The sequence below is a fragment of the Oncorhynchus mykiss genome, chromosome 3 (assembly GCF_013265735.2).
Source record: "Oncorhynchus mykiss isolate Arlee chromosome 3, USDA_OmykA_1.1, whole genome shotgun sequence".
In the NCBI taxonomy this organism is placed as follows: Eukaryota; Metazoa; Chordata; class Actinopteri; order Salmoniformes; family Salmonidae; genus Oncorhynchus; species Oncorhynchus mykiss.
Genome location: NC_048567.1, coordinates 7322595 through 7343881, shown reverse-complemented (window position 1 = coordinate 7343881; position 21287 = coordinate 7322595). Strand labels below are relative to the sequence as shown.

Sequence of the window (21287 nt, the reverse complement as noted above, 5' to 3'; positions counted from 1 at the left end):
CTCATGCCAAATCACATGTCTCCTGAACATACGAGTGAGTTAGTGAGCGAGCCGGTGACTGAGTGAGTGACTGAATGACTGAGTGAGACAATGACTGAGTGAGACGGTGACTGAGTGAGACGGTGACTGAGTGAGACGGTGACTGAGTTAGACGGTGACTGAGTGAGACGGTGACTGAGTTAGACGGTGACTGAGTGAGACGGTGACTGAGTGAGACGGTGGCTGAGTGAGACGGTGGCTGAGTGAGACGGTGACTGAGTGAGACGGTGACTGAGTTAAACGGTGACTGAGTGAGACGGTGACTGAGTGAGACGGTGACTGAGTGAGACGGTGACCGAGTTAGACGGTGGCTGAGTGAGACGGTGACTGAGTGAGACGGTGACTGAGTGAGACGGTGACTGAGTGAGACGGTGGCTGAGTGAGACGGTGACTGAGTGAGATGGTGACTGAGTGAGACGGTGACTGAGTGAGACGGTGACTGAGTGAGACAGTGACTGAGTGAGACAGTGACTGATTGAGACAGTGGCTGATTGAGACAGTGACTGAGTGAGACAGTGACTGAGTGAGACAGTGACTGATTGAGACGGTGGCTGAGTGAGACGGTGACTGAGTGAGTGAATGTCTGCTCGCCTGCCTGCCTCTGTTTGTGTCTGTTTATATTCCCATGCAGTATAAACCGGTGTGGTTGTTCAGCTGCCCTCTCAGACCACATTCTGCTACTGAGAATAAACCATGCTGCCTTCACAGCCTTGGCAGTCTGAAACATCTAGAGGAAACCGAGGAATACTGCTAACGAGACAGTGGTCATGAAAGAGGAATACTGCTAACGAGACAGTGGTCATGAAGGAGGAATACTGCTAACGAGACAGTGGTCATGAAGGAGGAATACTGCTAACGAGACAGTGGTCATGAAGGAGGAATACTGCTGACGAGACAGTGGTCATGAAGGAGGAATACTGCTAACGAGACAGTGGTCATGAAGGAGGAATACTGCTAACGAGACAGTGGTCATGAAGGAGGAATACTGCTAACGAGACAGTGGTCATGAAGGAGGAATACTGCTAATGAGACAGTGTTCATGAAGGAGGAATACTGCTAACGAGACAGTGGTCATGAAGGAGGAATACTGCTAACGAGACAGTGGTCATGAAGGAGGAATACTGCTAATGAGACAGTGGTCATGAAGGAGGAATACTGCTAACGAGACAGTGGTCATGAAGGAGGAATACTGCTAACGAGACAGTGGTCATGAAGGAGGAATACTGCTAACGAGACAGTGGTCATGAAGGAGGAATACTGCTGACGAGACAGTGGTCATGAAGGAGGAATACTGCTAATGAGACAGTGGTCATGAAGGAGGAATACTGCTGACGAGACAGTGGTCATAAAAGAAAGGAGACAAGGAAAAGATGCTGTTAGGGACACAGGACACTGTATATGTAAATGAATGTGTGATACTGATGTCTCTACCGGTGGTGTGACGCTTCTTTGTTCCCTCAGGAAGGAAGTCTCTCAGCTCACGCTTCAGACGACAGAGCGGAACAGCTACAAGTCTGAGGTAAATGTTTTTTAAGTCATTTTCAACCTTTTCATGTATTTCTTATAATGCAGATATTGTCCTGTCTAGATCTGCCTTGTTTGTGGGCATCAACATGACACTTAACACACTGACAGATATATAATCAATATGTGGGAGTACCTTTAGACCTATTGACCTGTGCTATTGATAAGTTGATGTTATTTATCTCAGTCAGAGCCCTGAACTGGCCAACCCTCACATTGCCCCAAGACTCTCTCTGTCTTACCTATCTTTTAGACATCTCCAAAAAGTAACTCCCCTGGGGAAAAGGAGTGTTGAAAGTATAGGCTCATATGAGCTGTGTGGAGGTCTCCTAATGCAAGCCTTTGTTGATTCCCCATTACACAGGTAACCCGACTCAGCTTGGTCTCCGCTCATGTAATCTAACATTCTCACTCTGTACAGTTAGAGTTATACCTCCCAATGTTGCTTCACCTGGAAAGGTTACCTAGGGTGGGTTGAGAAGGATTAGGCTCTCTCTTGCTCTCTCCCTTTCCCTCTTTCTCTCTTTTCTTCTCTCAGTTTCACATCATTATCAGAACCCTGTCCCTGTGATGTCACAGCGGGAGACAGAGAGATTGATTTTGATATGGCTGTTTGGTGTGTGTGTGTGTGTGTGTGTGTGTGTGTGTGTGTGTGTGTGTGTGTGTGTGTGTGTGTGTGTGTGTGTGTGTGTGTGTGTGTGTGTGTGTGTGTGTGTGTGTGTGTGTGTGTGTGTGGTACAGCGTCACATCTCATGTAGTGTAGTTGTAAATCTACTGACTGACTTTTCAGGGTCAACTGATCAATACAAAATGGCAGCATGTGTTTGTACTGTATGTGTGTATGGAAGGGGACGATACATATGCATGTGTACATACAGTATAAGTGTGTGTGCATGGTCAGAAGGTGACACACTGAGCGAGTCTGGAATGCCATCCTGTGAGCAAGAAGGAAGGCGGGAGTAACAATGGAAGGGGGAGGAGAGAGGGGGGGGGGGGTAAACTAGTGGGGTAGGTTTGTGTTACTGTATAGATACATAATGCAAAGATGACAGAGAACACACAGAGAGAGGGAGCTGGGAGGAGGATGAGGATGATGGTAACAGTACTCTCTCCCACTACTACCCCAAAACACAGCTTCTGATTGGATCAGCTTGGACTCCTAAGTTTCTCTGAGGGTAAGGTGTGTTTCTGTGTCTTTGTTTAATTTGGCTTTAGAGTGAATGGGGCCATGTTGTTACCAACGGATACGCAGGTGGGAGGCTTTGTGAGCTGGGAGAACAGGTGTTTCTGTAAACTGACACGGAGACTTACCTGAGTCAAACAAAGAACTGGTACACACATAGAAAAACACACATTACCATCTTAATGGAATTAATACACTCTCATGGATTTAGTCTTCTTGTTGATAGGCGTTATTTATTCATTTTTGTGATCTTCAAGCTTGCTGATATTATGATGTAGCTTAGTTGTACTGTGATGTTTTCAGCTGTTTGCTTTTGGCTAGGTTGGTGACAGTTGGGTGACAGTTATTCTGTTCACTGATATGACAGCAGTCTGCACCCATTAGACAGTTAGCTTTGCATAACACCCCAGATGAAATATTTGACAGTGGGAGATTATATGTCAATCTGTAGGTGAATGACTGGATAACAAGTCAAGAACCCATAACTGAAGGGATGCTTCACTCTAACGTTCACTGGTTGTGAGTACTGTAGTAGATAGTGAGTAAACTATCTTATACTGAGTAGGGTATCTTGTAGTGAGTAGATTATCTGTCTTGTATTGAGTAGAGTAACTTGCACTGAGTAGGATATCTTGGAGAAAAAAAGGTGCTATCTAGAACCAAAAAGGGTTGTCCACATAGGAAAACCTTTGGATAACCTTTTTTGGTTCCAGGTAGAACACCTTTGGGTTCCATGTAGAACCCTCTGTAACCCTTTCTACAGAGGGTTCTACATGGAACCCAAAAGGTTTATACCTGGAACCAAAAACAGTCTACCTGGAACAAAAAAGTGTTATCCTATGGGGACAGCTGAAGAACCCTTTTGGAACCCTTTTTCTAAGAGTGTACTGACAGTAGAGTATCTTGTACTGAGAGTAGAGTATCTTGTACTGAGAGTAGAGTATCTTGTACTGAGAGTAGAGTATCTTGTACTGAGAGTAGAGTATCTTGTACTGAGAGTAGAGTATCTTGTACTGAGAGTAGAGTAACTTGTACTGAGAGTATAGTATCTTGTACTGAGAGTAGAGTATCTTGTACTGAGAGTAGAGTATCTTGTACTGAGAGTAGAGTATCTTGTACTGAGAGTACAGTATCTTGTACTGAGAGTATAGTATCTTGTACTGAGAGTATAGTATATTGTACTGAGAGTAGAGTATCTTGTACTGAGAGTAGAGTATCTTGTGCTGAGAGTAGGGTATCTTGTGCTGAGAGTAGAGTATCTTGTGCTGAGAGTAGGGTATCTTGTGCTGAGAGTAGGGTATCTTGTGCTGAGAGTAGGGTATCTTGTGCTGAGAGTAGGGTATCTTGTGCTGAGAGTAGGGTATCTTGTGCTGAGAGTAGGGTATCTTGTGCTGAGAGTAGGGTATCTTGTGCTGAGAGTAGGGTATCTTGTGCTGAGAGTAGGGTATATTGTGCTGAGAGTAGGGTATCTTGTGCTGAGAGTAGAGTATCTTGTGCTGAGAGTAGGGTATCTTGTGCTGAGAGTAGGGTATCTTGTGCTGAGAGTAGGGTATCTTGTGCTGAGAGTAGGGTATATTGTGCTGAGAGTAGGGTATCTTGTGCTGAGAGTAGGGTATCTTGTACTGAGAGTAGGGTATCTTGTACTGAGAGTAGGGTATCTTGTACTGAGAGTAGGGTATCTTGTGCTGAGAGTAGGGTATCTTGTGCTAAGAGTAGGGTATCTTGTGCTGAGAGTAGGGTGTCTTGTGCTGAGTGTAGAGTGGAGAGTAGAGTGTATTGTGCTGAGAGTAGGGTGTCTTGTGCTGAGAATAGGGTGTCTTGTACAGACAGGAGAGTATGTTGTACAGACAGGAGAGTATGTTGTACAGACAGGAGAGTATGTTGTACAGACAGGAGAGTATGTTGTACAGACAGGAGAGTATGTTGTTCTAACAGGCCCAGATTCCCGTCATTTGTGTGAAGAGAAGACGTAAGAGCATGCAGATCAGGCTGCTTTTTGAGGATCCGTAGGCGAACGAGTAAACTTCCGCTGCCATCAGTTCTACTTGCTAACATGCAATCATTGGAAAATAAAATTGATGACCTACAATTACGATTATCCTACCAAAAGAACATTAAGAACTGTAATATCTTATGTTTCACGAGTCGTGGCTGAACGACAACACAGATAATATAGAGCTGGAGGGATTTTCAATGCACCGGCAGAACAGAGAAGACGAGGGGTGGGGGTGTGTGTCTTTTTGTGAATAACAACTAGTGCGCGATGTCTAATATTAAAGTCTTGAGGTATTGCTCGCTTGAGGTAGAGAACCTTATGATAAACTGTAGACCACACTATCTACCAAGAGAGTTCTCATCTATATTATTCGTAGCCATCTATTTACCACCACCGACCGATGCTGGCACTAAGACCGCTCTCAACCAACTCTATAAGGCCATAAGCAAAGAAGAAAATGCTCACCCAGAAGCGGCGCTCCTAGTGGCCGGGAACTTTAATGCAGGCAAACTTAAAAAAATTTACCAGCATGTCACATGTGCAACCAGAGGAAAAAACCTCTAGACCACCTTTACTCCACAAACAGAGATGCATACAAAGCTCTCCTTCACCCTCCATTTGGCAAATACAGTGGGGCAAAAAAAGTATTTAGCCAGCCACCAATTCTGCAAGTTCTCCCACTTAAAAAGATGAGAGAGGCCAGTAATTTTCATCATATGTACACTTCAACTATGACAGACAAAATTAGAAAAAAAATCCAGAAAATCAGATTGTAGGATATTTTATGAATTTATTTGCAAATTATGGTGGAAAATAAGTATGTTTGGGATCATTGTCATGCTGAAAGACCCAGCCATGTTTCATCTTCAATGCCCTTGCTGATTGAAGGAGGTTTTCACTCAAAATCTCACGATACATGGCCCCATTCATTCTTTCCTTTACAAGGATCAGTCGTCCTGGTCCCTTTGCAGAAAAACAGCCCCAAAGCATGATGTTTCCACCCCCATGCTTCACAGTAGGTATGGTGTTCTTTGGATGCAACTCAGCATTCTTTGTCCTCCAAACACGATGAGTTGAGTTTTTACCAAGAAGTTATATTTTGGTTTGATCTGACCATATGACATTCTCCCAATCTTCTTCTGGATCATCCAAATGCTCTCTAGCACACTTCAGACGGGCCTGGACATGTACTGGTTTAAGCAGGGGGACACGTCTGGCACTGCAGGATTTGAGTCCCTGGTGGCGTAGTGTGTTACTTATGGTAGGCTTTGTTACTTTGGTCCCAGCTCTCTGTAGGTCATTCACTAGGTCCCCCCGTGTGGTTCTGGGATTTTTGCTCACCGTTCTTGTGATAATTTTGACCCCACGTGGTGAGATCTTGCGTGGAGCCCCAGATCGAGGGAGATTATCAGTGGTTTTGTATGTCTTCCATTTCCTAATAATTGCTCCCACAGTTGATTTCTTCAAACCAAGCTGCTTACCTATTGCAGATTCAGTCTTCCAAGCATGGTGCAGGTCTACAATTTTGTTTCTGTAGTCCTTTGACAGATCTTTGGTCTTGGCCATAGTGGAGTTTGGAGTGTGACTGTTTGAGGTTGTGGACAGGTGTCTTTTATACTGATAACAAGTTCAAACAGGTGCCATTAATACAGGTAACGAGTGGAGGACAGAGGAGCCTCTTAAAGAAGAAGTTACAGGTCTGTGAGAGCCAGAAATCTTGCTTGTTTGTAGGTGACCAAATACATATTTTCCACCATAATTTGCAAATAAATTCATTAAAAATCCTACAATGTGATTTTCTGGAATTTTTAACTTATTTTGTCTGTCATAGTTGAAGTGTACCTATGATGAAAATTACAGACCTCTCATCTTTTTAAGTGGGAGAACTTGCACAATTGGTGGCTGACTAAATACTTTTTTGCCCCACTGTATGTCCATAATTCTATCCTCCTGATTCCTGCTTACAAGCAAAAACGAAAGGCTTGATGCTACGCTACAGGACTGTTTTGCTAGCACATACTGGAATATGTTCCGAGATTCATCCAATGGCATTGAGGAGTATACCACCTCAGTCATCGGCTTCATCAATAAGTGCATCGACGACGTCATCCCCACATTGACCGTACATACATAGCCAACCATGGATTACAGGCAACATCCGCATTGAGCTAAAGGCTAGAGCTGCCGCTTTCAAAGAGCGGGACACTAATCCGGATGCCTATAAGAAATTTGTCTATGCCCTCAGACGAACCATCAAACAAGCAAAGCGTCAATACAGGATTTAGATTGAGTCCTACTACACCGGCTATGACGCTCGTCGGATGTGGCAGGGATTGAAAACTATTACGGATTACAAAGGGAAACCCAGACGCGAGCTGCCCATTGATGCGAGCCTACCAGATGAGCTAAATGCCTTTTATGCTCGCTTCGAGGCAAGCAACACTGAAGCATGTACGAGAGCACCAGCTGTTCTAGATGACTGTGTGATAACGCTCTTGAGCAAGACCTTAAACAGGTCAACATTCACAAAGCCGCGGGGCCAGATGGATTACCAGGACGTGTACTCAAAGCATGCCGGACCAACTGACAGGTTTCTTCACCGAAATGTTCAACCTCTCCCTGACTGAGTCTGTAATACCTACATGTTTCAAGCAGACCACCATAGTCCCTGTGCCCAAGGAAGCAAAGGTAACCTGCATAAATGATTACCACCCCAGTGCACTCACGTCGGTAACCATGAAGTGCTTTGAAAGGCTGATCTTGACTCACGTCAACAGCATCCTCCCGGAAACCCTAGACTCATTCCAATTCGCATACTGCCCCAACAGATTCACAGATTACGCAATCTCAATCACACTCCACACTGCCCTTTCCCACCTGGACAAAATTAACACCTACGTGAGAATGCTATTCATTGACTGTAGCTCAACGTTCAACACCATAGTGCCCACGAAGCTCATCAATAAGCTAAGGACCCTGGAACTAAACACCTCCCTCTGCAACTGGATCCTGGACTTCCTGACGGGCCGCCTCCAGGTGGTAAGGGTAGGCATCAACACGTCTGTCACTCTGATTCTCAACACTGGGGCCCCTCAGGGGTGTGTACTTAGTCCCCTCCTGTACTCCCTGTTCACCCACGACTGTGTGGCCAAACTCGACTCCAACACCATCATTAAGTTTGCTGACGACACAACAGTGGTAGGCCTGATCACCGACAATGATGAGACAGCCTATAGGGAGGGGGTCAGAGAACTGTCCGTGTGGTGCCAGGACAACAACCTCTCCCTCAGTGTGCGCAAGACTAAGGAGCTGATCGTGGACTACAGGAAAAGGCGGGCTGAATAGGCCCCCATTAACATCAACGGGGCTGTAGTGGAGCGGGTCGAGAGTTTCGAGTTCCTTGGTGTCCACATCACCAACGATCTATCATGGTCAAAACACACCAAGACAGTTGTGAAGAGTGCACGGAAAAACATTTTCCCCCTCAGGAGACTGAAAATATTTGTCATGGGTCCCCAGGTCCTCAAAAAGTTCTACAGCTGCACCATCGAGAGCATCCTGACCGGTTGCATCACTGCCTAGTATGGCAACTGCTCGGGCATCTGACCATAAGACGCTACAGAGGTTAATGCTTACGGCCCAGTACATAACTGGGGCCAAGCTTCCTGCAATCCAGGAACTATATAATAGGCGGTGTCAGAGGAAAGCCCATAAAATTGTCAGAGACTCCAGTCACCCAAGTCATAGACTATTTTCTCTACCATCACACGGCAAGCGGTACTGGAGTGCCAAGTCTAGGACCAAAAGCCTCCTTAACAGCTTCTACCCCCAAGCCATAAGACTGCTGAACAATTAATCAAGTGGCCACCGGACTATTTACATTGACCCCCTCCATTTGTTTTGTACACTGCTGCTACTGGCTGTTTATTATCTATGCATAGTCACTTCACCCCTACCTACGTGTACAAATGACCTCTAACCTGTACCCCCACACACTGACTCGGTACCCCCTGTATATAGCCTCGTGTTTTCCTTCTTTTTTCCCCTTTAGTTTGGTAAATATTTTCTTAACTCTTTTTGAACTGCACTGTTGGTTAAGGGCTTGTAAGTAACCATTTCACGGTAAGGTGAAATGAATACCTGTTGTATTTGGCACATGTGACAAATAAAGTATGATTTGATACCCATCTTGTACTGACGGTAAATAGATTAGTAAATAAACTGGTGGTTCAGTAGGTTGGAACATGCTGATTGCAACACTAGAGTTGAGGGTCTAATTCCCACACGGGCCCCCATATACTGAGTGGCTTTGTATAGAAGTCCATCACCATGCTATTGTTCTAACAGCAAGTCCTCCGTACCCTACGGTGGTGACAGTGTAGATACCAGTAGCTCCATCTGAAAGCAGTGCCCATACAAACTGCATGGAAAGCAGTTTCACTCAGTTCCGCTTCTGTTACAATCTTATCTGATCACATTCAACTCTGTTTGACTGAGCCCTTTGTGGAGCACTTTGAATCTCTGTCTGTGTTTTGATTGTTTTATTTGACGAGAGAGTGCATGTATATGCGTGTGTGTGTGCGAGAGAGAACCAGAGAGAGAAAGAAGGAAAGAGAGAGATTAGGCTGTATCTGTGTAATACATTGTTTCCTAGTGTCAGAGTGAATTGTTGTCTGACTGGTTTTTCCAGTTTGATTTTAGGTTGTCACCAGTCCAGCTGACCCAGGACATGTTTCTAGTGTAAACAGCTGTTAGGACATACCCATTCAAGTGAGGTGTTTAGGTGGTGAGTGTGTGTGTGGAGAGGGAGACCTCTATGTGAATGGACTCATTGAGTCAGTATGAGGGGAATGTATGGAAGGCAGCAGAGTTTCACTGATGAGGTAACCTCACTTCACTGAGATGGTAGTTGGATGGAGACTTACTATAGAGTTTGGAATGTCCTGTTTTTCAACTTAATTGTTTTTTTCATTCGTTTTTTGTCACTTTCGTTTCTTTATATATCTCTCTTTCTGTATTTTTGTCTTCTTTCTATCTCTATCGCTGTCTCTTTCTGTCATCTCCTTTTCTGTCTCTCTTTTATCTCTCTTTCTGCCTCCTTGTCTGTCTCTTTCTGTCTCCTTGTCTCTGTCTCTTTCTATCTCTATCGCTGTCTCTTTCTGTCATCTCCTTTTCTGTCTCTCTTTTATCTCTCTTTCTGCCTCCTTGTCTGTCTCTTTCTGTCTCCTCGTCTGTCTCTTTCTGCCTCCTCGTCTGTCTCTTTCTGCCTCCTCGTCTGTCTCTTTCTGTCTCCTCGTCTGTCTCTTTCTGCCTCCTCGTCTGTCTCTTTCTGTCTCCTCGTCTGTCTCTTTCTGTCTCCTCGTCTGTCTCTTTCTGTCTCCTCGTCTGTCTCTTTCTGTCTCCTCGTCTGTCTCTTTCTGTCTCCTCGTCTGTCTCTTTCTGTCTCTTTCGGTCTCCTCGTCTGTCTCTTTCTGCCTCCTCGTCTGTCTCTTTCTGTCACCTCGTCTGTCTCTTTCTGCCTCCTCGTCTGTCTCTTTCTGCCTCCTCGTCTGTCTCTTTCTGTCTCCTCGTCTGTCTCTTTCTGTCTCCTCGTCTGTCTCTTTCTGTCTCCTCGTCTGCGATTATAGAGAGAGCGAGAGAGAGAGATATATATATATATATATATATATATAGAGAGAGAGAGAGAGAGAGAGAGAGAGAGAGCGAGCGAGAGAGAGATATATAGAGAGAGCAAGATATATATATATATATATGTACATATATATATATGTATACAGTGCCTTGCGAAAGTATTTGGCCCCCTTGAACTTTGCGACCTTTTGCCACATTTCAGGCTTCAAACATAAAGATATAAAACTGTATTTTTTTGTGAAGAATCAACAACAAGTGGGACACAATCATGAAGTGGAACGACATTTATTGGATATTTCAAACTTTTTTAACAAATCAAAAACTGAAAAATTGGGCGTGCAAAATTATTCAGCCCCTTTACTTTCAGTGCAGCAAACTCTCTCCAGAAGTTCAGTGAGGATCTCTGAATGATCCAATGTTGACATAAATGACTAATGATGATAAATACAATCCACCTGTGTGTAATCAAGTCTCCGTATAAATGCACCTGCACTGTGATAGTCTCAGAGGTCCGTTAAAAGCGCAGAGAGCATCATGAAGAACAAGGAACACACCAGGCAGGTCCGAGATACTGTTGTGAAGAAGTTTAAAGCCGGATTTGGATAGAAAAAGATTTCCCAAGCTTTAAACATCCCAAGGAGCACTGTGCAAGCGATAATATTGAAATGGAAGGAGTATCAGACCACTGCAAATCTACCAAGACCTGGCCGTCCCTCTAAACTTTCAGCTCATACAAGGAGAAGACTGATCAGAGATGCACCCAAGAGGCCAATGATCACTCTGGGTGAACTGCAGAGATCTACAGCTGAGGTGGGAGACTCTGTCCATAGGACAACAATCAGTTGTATATTGCACAAATCTGGCCTTTATGGAAGAGTGGCAAGAAGAAAGCCATTTCTTAAAGATATCCATAAAAAGTGTCGTTTAAAGTTTGCCACAAGCCACCTGGGAGACACACCAAACATGTGGAAGAAGGTGCTCTGGTCAGATGAAACCAAAATTGAACTTTTTGGCAACAATGCAAAACGTTATGTTTGGCGTAAAAGCAACACAGCTGAACACACCATCCCCACTGTCAAACATGGTGGTGGCAGCATCATGGTTTGGGCCTGCTTTTCTTCAGCAGGGACAGGGAAGATGGTTAAAATTGATGGGAAGATGGATGGAGCCAAATACAGGACCATTCTGGAAGAAAACCTGATGGAGTCTGCAAAAGACCTGAGACTGGGACGGAGATTTGTCTTCCAACAAGACAATGATCCAAAACATAAAGCAAAATCTACAATGGAATGGTTCAAAAATAAACATATCCAGGTGTTAGAATGGCCAAGTCAAAGTCCAGACCTGAATCCAATCGAGAATCTGTGGAAAGAACTGAAAACTGCTGTTCACAAATGCTCTCCATCCAACCTCACTGAGCTCGAGCTGTTTTGCAAGGAGGAATGGGAAAAAATTTCAGTCTCTCGATGTGCAAAACTGATAGAGACATACCCCAAGCGACTTACAGCTGTAATCGCAGCAAAAGGTGGCGCTACAAAGTATTAACTTAAGGGGGCTGAATAATTTTGCACGCTCAATTTTTCAGTTTTTGATTTGTTAAAAAAGTTTGAAATATCCAATAAATGTCGTTCCACTTCATGATTGTGGGCCTCTAGGCTGCATCTCTGATCAGTCTTCTCCTTGTATGAGCTGAAAGTTTAGAGGGACGGCCAGGTCTTGGTAGATTTGCAGTGGTCTGATACTCCTTCCATTTCAATATTATCGCTTGCACAGTGCTCCTTGGGATGTTTAAAGCTTGGGAAATCTTTTTGTATCCAAATCCGGCTTTAAACTTCTTCACAACAGTATCTCGGACCTGCCTGGTGTGTTCCTTGTTCTTCATGATGCTCTCTGCGCTTTTAACGGACCTCTGAGACTATCACGGTGCAGGTGCATTTATACGGAGATTTGATTACACACAGGTGGATTGTATTTATCATCATTAGTCATTTAGGTCAACATTGGATCATTCAGAGATCCTCACTGAACTTCTGGAGAGAGTTTGCTGCACTGAAAGTAAAGGGGCTGAATAATTTTGCACGCCCAATTTTTCAGTTTTTGATTTGTTAAAAAAGTTTGAAATATCCAATAAATGTCGTTCCACTTCATGATTGTGTCCCACTTGTTGTTGATTCTTCACAAAAAAATACAGTTTTATATCTTTATGTTTGAAGCCTGAAATGTGGCAAAAGGTCGCAAAGTTCAAGGGGGCCGAATACTTTCGCAAGGCACTGTATCTATATATATATATATATATTATCTATATATATATATATATATATACATACACATATCTCTCTCTCTCTCTCTATATATATATATATATATATATATATATATATATATATATATACATATCTCTGATGACTGTAATCTGGCTACTGTGTGCTACTAACTGTACTGTATCATTACATTTGACCATAGTGTCCAGAATACCGTTACCTCAGCATTCCTAACCATTTCATTTCAAAGATGGAATTTTCTCAGTAAAAATATGCAATGTTTTTCATATGTAAATATAACAAAACATAACATTTGACATATGATATATTTCTTTATGTTTTCAGTGTTCTGAGGCTTGTGTGTGACCGCTCACCCAGGAAAACTTCACTGCTGAGGACCTCTGTTTGACTACTGGAGCCGACACCACAGAGAGGAATGGACAGAGAGGGAGGGAAGTAGAACTAACAATCATCTCTGAGTGTGTGGGAGACAGAAATGCAGAGAATCTTCATGGATGGAATCTCAAACCTGTGGATATACAAGTGAGTGTCTGTTGATATCTGGAGCCCCAAACATGAGAAGATTGCAGTTCAACCACTCTGACGTTTCTGCTGGGGCAGACAAACACCTTTCCTTCCAGACCTGTGCTGCTACCAGGCCTGTGCTGCTGTCGAAGACTTCTGTGATGATTTTGACCTGTGGTTAAACTCTGCAAAAAGGATTACTGGGATTCTTAAACTGTCACCTTTTACTACATACTACATTTGGAATAATTCAACTCGCACTGGACCCATTCCCCAGTGAGGGGAAATACACAACAGGCTCCACAATGGCCACCGGACAGTTGAGACAGAATGGTGGTGTGAGGGACGTGATCCCAGAGGATGGCAGTGACAGGGGAGGAAACTGTGGCATTGCAGGGAAGTTGGCTGGAGACAGGGGCAGGACAGAGTGGAGAAGGCTAAACCTGCCCAAAAGGAGTAAGAGTTTAGACTGGAGTGGAAGGGGGGCTAGCCCTGGCGAGGGGCTCAGGACTGGGCTGCTGAGGTTTTCTGGGAACCTAGGGGGGTCCACACTTAAACGAGCAGAGAGTTTGGAGAGTAGGAGGGCAGGAGAGAGCAATGTGTTGTCCAGGGTGAAGGCCTTTAACTCAGTTGGACCAGGGGAAGTGAGGAGCCCCGTTCGGGGGTCAGGGTGTTCCCTTGGTGAAGGGGTGTCCCCTGTGGGTCTAGCGTATGTGGCTATATCTCTGGAGAGGGCCAGTGGGGGCCAGTCCCTCCCCACCAGGCTGAGTTCTAGTCCTGGTCCTGGGTCTGGAACCAGAAAACCAGCCGGTGGATCTCTTGGATCCTCCAGGGGTCAGAGTATCTGGGACCGGATACAGAAGCTCTATGGGACTACTGGAACTGATAAAGCTACTAACAGAGATGTGAAGGACTCAACCAGAACCAAGCGTCTCTCAGCACCGGTAGGAGACTGGTCTCTATTGGAGAGGGATGGGGGGGATACAGCAGCCAATCGCAGGATGTCCACCACAGACTCTGTCTTTGTCTCCCCCCTCTCCTCCCCCGTTTCCTCCCCCCTCAGTGGATTATCCAGGGGGGAGAGGAACGGCCTGCTCTCACACACACCCCTAGTAGAACAGAACACCACACACACACCCCTGGTAGAACAGAACACCACACACACTACACACACACCACAGAGACATCAGCATAGTGCAGTCAAGGTGTCTGGTTTGAGCCCCTCACTGTCTCCAGTGTCAGGGTGTACCACACCCACACTCTCATACAAACCCTCACACACACCCTTAGTGGAGGGGTCATCAGTGTGCATTAGGGACCCCTCACTATCCCCTCCATTAGAAGACAAACAGGAGAGAGGGAAAAAGGAGGTGACAAACACTGTGGGCAAAAAGAGTGGAAGTAGTGAAGACAGCGAAAAGGAGAGAGTAAGGGTGGGGAGCATGGCTCAGGAAAAAGAGAAATGGACTGATGTCGAAGGAAAAGGACACAAGAAAAAGGAGGTGGAGAAGCGAGGGAGAGATAACGCTGAAGTCTTTCTCCCCCAGCACAGACTATCAGTGACACCCACCAGGGACTCTCAGCCTATCACAACGTCCGGAGTAGGGATCACCACAGGGTCAAACCCCCTCCTGACCAATCAGCTTAATGGGAAAATTGACACCTATGACAGGAGCAAGACCCCTGGTAGAGGCGTGGCCAGGGAACAGAGCCTGTCAGAAGATGTGTTTGAAGCCAACACCCCACAGAGGATAACATTACAGAACACAGAAAATACCAAGTTACCTGGGAAACTGGTAGTGCCCTCTGCAGCCAGTGTGAGGAACAAGATCCACCAATTTGAAGCTCTGACACAGACATCTCAGGTCCCAGTGCCCAACTACCTGAAGCCCAGACGGGCTTTCTCTGTCCCGGAACAGCTCAGTGAGTCTGGAGAGGGGGTCAGGAAGAGTGGGTTGGATAGACAGGTACGCGGGGTGGGGGGAGTATGGGAGAGAGGGAGAGGAGGAAGAGAGGGAGGGATTGTAATTATGGATGGGGGGAGAGGACGAGGAGAAGGAGAAGGGGTAAGGAAGAGTGTGCCAGATAAAGCACTTGGTGGAGGGAGAGGAAGTGAGGTAGTGAGAGAAGAGAGGAAGGCTCATAGAGGGTGGGCGCTGAGGTCTATGTCAGTGGATGAGGTGAGGCTGGGGAGCAGGGAGAGAGGGGGAGTGGGGGAGATGGGGGGAGTGGGGGAGACAGGGGGAGTGGGGGAGACAGGGGGAGTGGGGGAGACGGGAGGAGTGGGGGAGACGGGGGGAGTGGGGGAGATAGGCAGAGTGGTTTATAGAGGTTTAGTACAGGGAGTGGGGGAGAGAGGGGGAGTAGGGGAGAGCGGGGGAGTGGGGGAGATAGGCAGAGTGGTTTATAGAGGGTTAGTACAGGGAGTGGGGGAGAGAGGGGGAGTAGGGGAGAGCGGGGGAGTGGGGGAGATAGGCAGAGTGGTTTATAGAGGGTTAGTACGGGGAGTGAGGGAGACAGGGGGAGTGGGGGAGACGGGAGGAGTGAGGGAGACAGGGGGAGTGGGGGAGACGGGAGGAGTGGGGGAGACAGGGGAAGTGGGGGAGACAGGGGGAGTGGGGGAGACAGGGGAAGTGGGGGAGATAGGCAGAGTGGGGGAGACGGGAGGAGTGGGGGAGACAGGGGAAGTTGGGGAGACGGGAGGAGTGGGGGAGACAGGGGAAGTGGGGGAGAATGCTGTTGTCTCTGGTACGTTTTCCAACCTCGGGGGTAAACTAGACATCCCTCTGAATGGCAAAACCACCAGAGACACTCTGAAAGACTTTTCCATTGATGAGCCAGACCTCCCCAATCACACAGTCACACCCCAGGACTGGAGTAGGAGAGGCACCAACACAAAGACTACTACAGTCACTGCCAAGGATACTTCATCCTCCCAGCTGTCTAACTCTGTGAACAACTCCGATGACGTTCTAGGTGGCCCTGACCAGTCTAGGAGGCCTCACAATAGAGACTCACCTAACCTGCCATCTCCAGTGAGCGATGACGACAAGACACCAACCAACACCCCCCAGAACTCCCCCTTCCACCCCCAGAACACACCTCCCACCTCCCCACACCTCCCCACTACTTCCCTGCAGCCTAAACACCAACAGGGTGTAGATTCAGGTCTAGCTGACCTAAAGAACCCTCCAGTCTCCACACACACAGCCCAGGGTAGGGTCACTACTGACCCTGCTATCCCAGTCTCACACTCTGGCCTGGGGAGGGATTCCCTGTCCCTTCCCCTCACCTCCTCCTCCCCCAACAGCCTACCGCTCCTCCCCACTCTGGCTCGATGGAACTCAGAGGAAGGGGGATGGAGTGATGAGGATATTGATGATGAAGGTACAGAGAAGGACTCAGACTCCACCTACGACTCAGACTCTGCTGAATCGTCGGTGACCGTCACCAGCGCCATGAGCCAATCACATCGCAGGAGCTTCTCTCTCAGGTGGGTCACTTCTGTTTTCAACTGATGATGAAAATACTACGCTAACACAACAAGCACCATGTTTAAAAGTTCATTAACAGCTAGAAAGGTGGGATTATTGTCAGGCTACCTGTTACTTGTTTTTATCTAATTATTCAACTTTATCTTTGAGTTTATTCCCCCACTATGTCTCTCTCTCAGTCTGGCAGAGCTGTGTAACTTTGGAGAGGTGGACTATGATCCCCAGTCTTCCTCTGACAGTGAGGAGTGGCCGTCCAGCCGGTCAGCCAGCCGGTCAGCCAGCCGGTCAGCCAGCCTGTCGTCTGACGTGTCGGCATTGTCCTGTGTGTCTGTCCTGGGCAGTGATGAGCTGAACCGCCTGCTGGACGACGTAAAGAGCCTGGGGGACACAACGCTGCAGGTACCACAACTATCTTCACTATACCAGACTAAACAACCAGCTAAAACATTACGTAAAGAGCCTGGGGGACACAACGCTGCAGGTACCACAACTATCCTCACTATACCAGACTAAACAACCAGCTAAAACATTACGTAAAGAGCCTGGGGGACACAACGCTGCAGGTACCACAACTATCTTCACTATACCAGACTAAACAACCAGCTAAAACATTACGTAAAGAGCCTGGGGGACACAACGCTGCAGGTACCACAACTATCTTCACTATACCAGACTAAACAACCAGCTAAAACATTACGTAAAGAGCCTGGGGGACACAACGCTGCAGGTACCACAACTATCTTCACTATGCCAGACTAAACAACCAGCTAAAACATTACGTAAAGAGCCTGGGGGACACAACGCTGCAGGTACCACAACTATCTTCACTATGCCAGACTAAACAACCAGCTAAAACATTACATGAGTGTTATTCCATTTGAATTAGCATTAATAATAGCATCAGTATTTGTCAATGCTCAACTGCCATCTTGTGCTGTTGCTGTTCTATCCCCCTCACTCTCTCTCCCCGCTCTATAGAACTATGAGGATGTCCAGGTGGTGGTTCTCCATAAGGATGTTGGTGTGGGACTGGGCTTCACCATGGCAGGAGGAGTGGACCAGAACAAACCTGTCATTGTGAGTACTACTCAACTAGTACCAATGCTTCCATGTTTCTGTGACCGACTCAGGTCGCCCACACAATTCAAGACCACATTAGCCCACTGATCTAAAGCCTAGGCATCATGTTTTTTCACTTCCTGGTCTACTCTGACCTCTGGTGTTTGTCTTCCAGGTCCATAAGGTGTTCCCGGCAGGGGTGGCTGCTAAGGAGGGATCCATCCAGGAGGGAGACAAGGTCCTGTCAATCAACGGCACAGCGCTGTGTGGCTCCTCCCACTGGGAGGTGCTGAGGACACTAAGGAGGGCGCGGACTCAGGGGATGGGCGTGGTTGTCTTGAGGAGAGGGGGGGTAACAGACCCCCGTAAGGGAGGAACAGTGACTGATAGTCCAGGAGGGACACAGACAGAGCCTGCTAACACTGGTGAGATGGATCAGCTGGTTGGAGCATTGCAGTAGAACTGTGGTAAAAGTTATCTAAAGCAGAACAACATTGATCAATGTTCCAAAGTCATTTCACAGCTTCTCTCTTCTCACCCTGAACCTGTTGTTTTTCACAGCTTCTCTCTTCTCACCCTGAACCTGTTGTTTTTCCACAGCTTCTCTCTTCTCACCCTGAACCTGTTGTTTTTCCACAGCTTCTCTCTTCTCACCCTGAACCTGTTGTTTTTCCACAGCTTCTCTCTTATCACCCTGAACCTGTCGTTTTTCACAGCTTCTCTCTTCTCACCCTGAACCTGTTGGTTTTCCACAGCTTCTCTCTTCTCACTCTGAACCTGTTGGTTTTCCACAGCTTCTCTCTTCTCACCCTGAACCTGTTGTTTTTCCACAGCTTCTCTCTTATCACCCTGAACCTGTTGTTTTTCCACAGCTTCTCTCTTCTCACCCTGAACCTGTTGTTTTTCCACAGCTTCTCTCTTCTCACACTGAACCTGTTGTTTTTCCACAGCTTCTCTCTTATCACCCTGAACCTGTTGTTTTTCCACAGCTTCTCTCTTCTCACCCTGAACCTGTTGTTTTTCCACAGCTTCTCTCTTCTCACCCTGAACCTGTTGTTTTTTCACAGCTTCTCTCTTCTCACCCTGAACCTGTTGTTTTTCCACAGCTTCTCTCTTCTCACCCTGAACCTGTTGTTTTTCCACAGCTTCTCTCTTCTCACCCTGAACCTGTTGTTTTTCCACAGCTTCTCTCTTCACACCCTGAACCTGTTGGTTTTCCACAGCTTCTCTCTTCTCACCCTGAACCTGTTGTTTTTCACAGCTTCTCTCATCATCCTGAACCTGTTGTTTTTTCACAGCTTCTCTCTTCTCACCCTGAACCTGTTGGTTTTCCACAGCTTCTCTCTTCTCACCCTGAACCTGCTGGTTTTCCACAGCTTCTCTCTTCTCACCCTGAACCTGTTGTTTTTCACAGCTTCTCTCATCATCCTGAACCTGTTGTTTTTTCACAGCTTCTCTCTTCTCACCCTGAACCTGTTGTTTTTTCACAGCTTCTCTCTTCTCCCCCTGAACCTGTTGTTTTTCACAGCTTCTCTCATCATCCTGAACCTGGTGTTTTGACAGAGAACGTAGGCAAATGTGTGTGTGGGAGTCATTTTGACCGTGTGTGTGTGTCCTGTGTGTCAGGTCAGAGGGTGTGTGTGACGCTGGAGAAGCGCAGCAGAGACCTGGGCTTCAGTCTGGAGGGAGGAGTGGGTTCCAGCCTGGGAGACAAACCCCTCACCGTACAGAAACTCTTCCTTGGTGAGAGGTCAACCTACCTACAAAATATAATAGTATTAATGAACGTTACTTGATCATCTATTTTATTCCTATTGCTGTTTCCCCCCTATTGAAAAAATGATGTATTCTGTTTTCATGTTATCATCTTGTGTAAATATTCTGTTTTCATGTTATCATCTTGTGTAAATATTCTGTTTTCATGTTATCATCTTGTGTAAATATTCTGTTTTCATGTTATCATCTTGTGTAAATATTCTGTTTTCATGTTATCATCTTGTGTAAATATTCTGTTTTCATGTTATCATCTTGTGTAAATATTCTGTTTTCATGTTATCATCTTGTGTAAACATTCTGTTTTCATGTTATCATCTTGTGTAAATATTCTGTTTTCATGTTATCATCTTGTGTAAATATTCTGTTTTCATGTTATCATCTTGTGTAAATATTCTGTTTTCATGTTATCATCTTGTGTAAATATTCTGTTTTCATGTTATCATCTTGTGTAAATATTCTGTTTTCATGTTATCATCTTGTGTAAATATTCAGTTTTCATGTTATCATCTTGTGTAAATATTCAGTTTTCATGTTATCATCTTGTGTAAATATTCTGTTTTCATGTTATCCTCTTGTGTAAATATTCTGTTTTCATGTTATCATCTTGTGTAAATATTCTGTTTTCATGTATTTTCAAGAGGACCATAATGGAAATACGTTTTTAAGTGATTTAAAAACTGCAATAATGCATTGTGTCCACACATATTATGTTTTTAAATGGCCAAATAAATCAAATACACTTACTGTATATCACCACATGGTAGAGGAGCTGACCTTTCTATTGAGGTCATTCAAATGAATGTCTCTTCAGTCAGCAGAAACACGTGTCAAACTCCAAGCTCAGACCATTGGTTATGGTGTCTGATAAAGATATCAAGGTCAACATCTACTAACAATAAGCCCCTCATCCCTTTCAGGTGGTCCAGTGAACCAGGTGTCTCCAGGGGACGAGGTGATGGAGATCGAGGGTGTGAGCTTGGTGGGCCTGAGGAGGCTGGAGGCCTGGACCTTGATCAGAACACTGCCCCCTGGGCCTGTGGATGTGGTACTACACCGTCCTCACAAACCACAGTGACAGGAATGAACATTGATATGCACCCTCGATATGCTTATAACAAGGCACTGAAGAGACCAGTAAAGACTGAGGAGAGGGCCTGTCTGTATATAGGGTCAACCCAGGGTATGAAGAGGGAGACAGAGATCAATACAGAGGTCATTTATTTAACGTTGTAGAAATATGCTGTATGTTTCTTTAATACCTAGTCGGCCCAGTTTTATATGATGAAATGTCAGGAGTTTGTATATGGCTGTTGTAATATATATTGTGACTGGAAAGTTAATAAATCCTACAATAACCCCATGGTTGAAAGCGGTCCCTGTTTAAACACAGTACATGGCGGCAGGTAGCCAAACGGTTAAGCGCATTAGGCCAGTAATCGACTAGGTGTAAAATGTGTTGATGTGCCCTTGAGCAAGGCACTTAACCCTAATTACTCCTGTAACTCACTCTGGATAAAAGCGTCTGCTAAATTACTCAAATGTACATTGTTTTACTTACAAGGGGCGCTAGAAGATCACATTATCTGGCCACCTATGCATTCCTCCTATAGCTCCTCCCACCAGCCTCCGTGTGTGTGTGTGTGTGTGTGTGTGTGTGTGTGTGTGTGTGTGTGTGTGTGTGTGTGTGTGAGTGCATGTGTGCAATGAGGCCCTTAGGTGTAGTTTATAGGCCTATATGTGTTTATGTAATGTCTCATGTCTCAGTGACACATCGCGTTCGAATTACACTGATTAATGTA

General features: G+C 45.7%; 1 protein-coding gene across 1 annotated transcript; it reads left to right on the top strand.

The window, feature by feature from the left end:
* Window positions 1-598: 598 nt before the first annotated feature.
* Window positions 599-20846, top strand: LOC110536068. Its single transcript, XM_036975430.1, has 8 exons — window positions 599-1558; window positions 12980-15352; window positions 15788-16652; window positions 16833-17052; window positions 17632-17730; window positions 17888-18137; window positions 19339-19455; window positions 20406-20846. The coding sequence occupies exons 2-8, from the start codon at window positions 13465-13467 to the stop codon at window positions 20561-20563; spliced, it is 3597 nt and encodes a 1198-aa protein (XP_036831325.1). The 5' UTR covers window positions 599-1558; window positions 12980-13464; the 3' UTR covers window positions 20564-20846.
* The last annotated feature ends 441 nt before the right edge of the window (window positions 20847-21287 follow it).

Coding starts and splice junctions, on each gene's coding strand:
- LOC110536068 (XM_036975430.1), top strand. CDS start 13,465: ATGGCCACCGGACAGTTGAGACAGAATGGTGGTGTGAGGGACGTGATC. Junction 15,353..15,787: donor GGATGAGGTGAGGCTGGGGA/GCAGGGAGAGAG, acceptor TGGGGGAGACAG/GGGAAGTGGGGGAGATAGGC. Junction 16,653..16,832: donor CGCAGGAGCTTCTCTCTCAG/GTGGGTCACTTC, acceptor TCTCTCTCTCAG/TCTGGCAGAGCTGTGTAACT.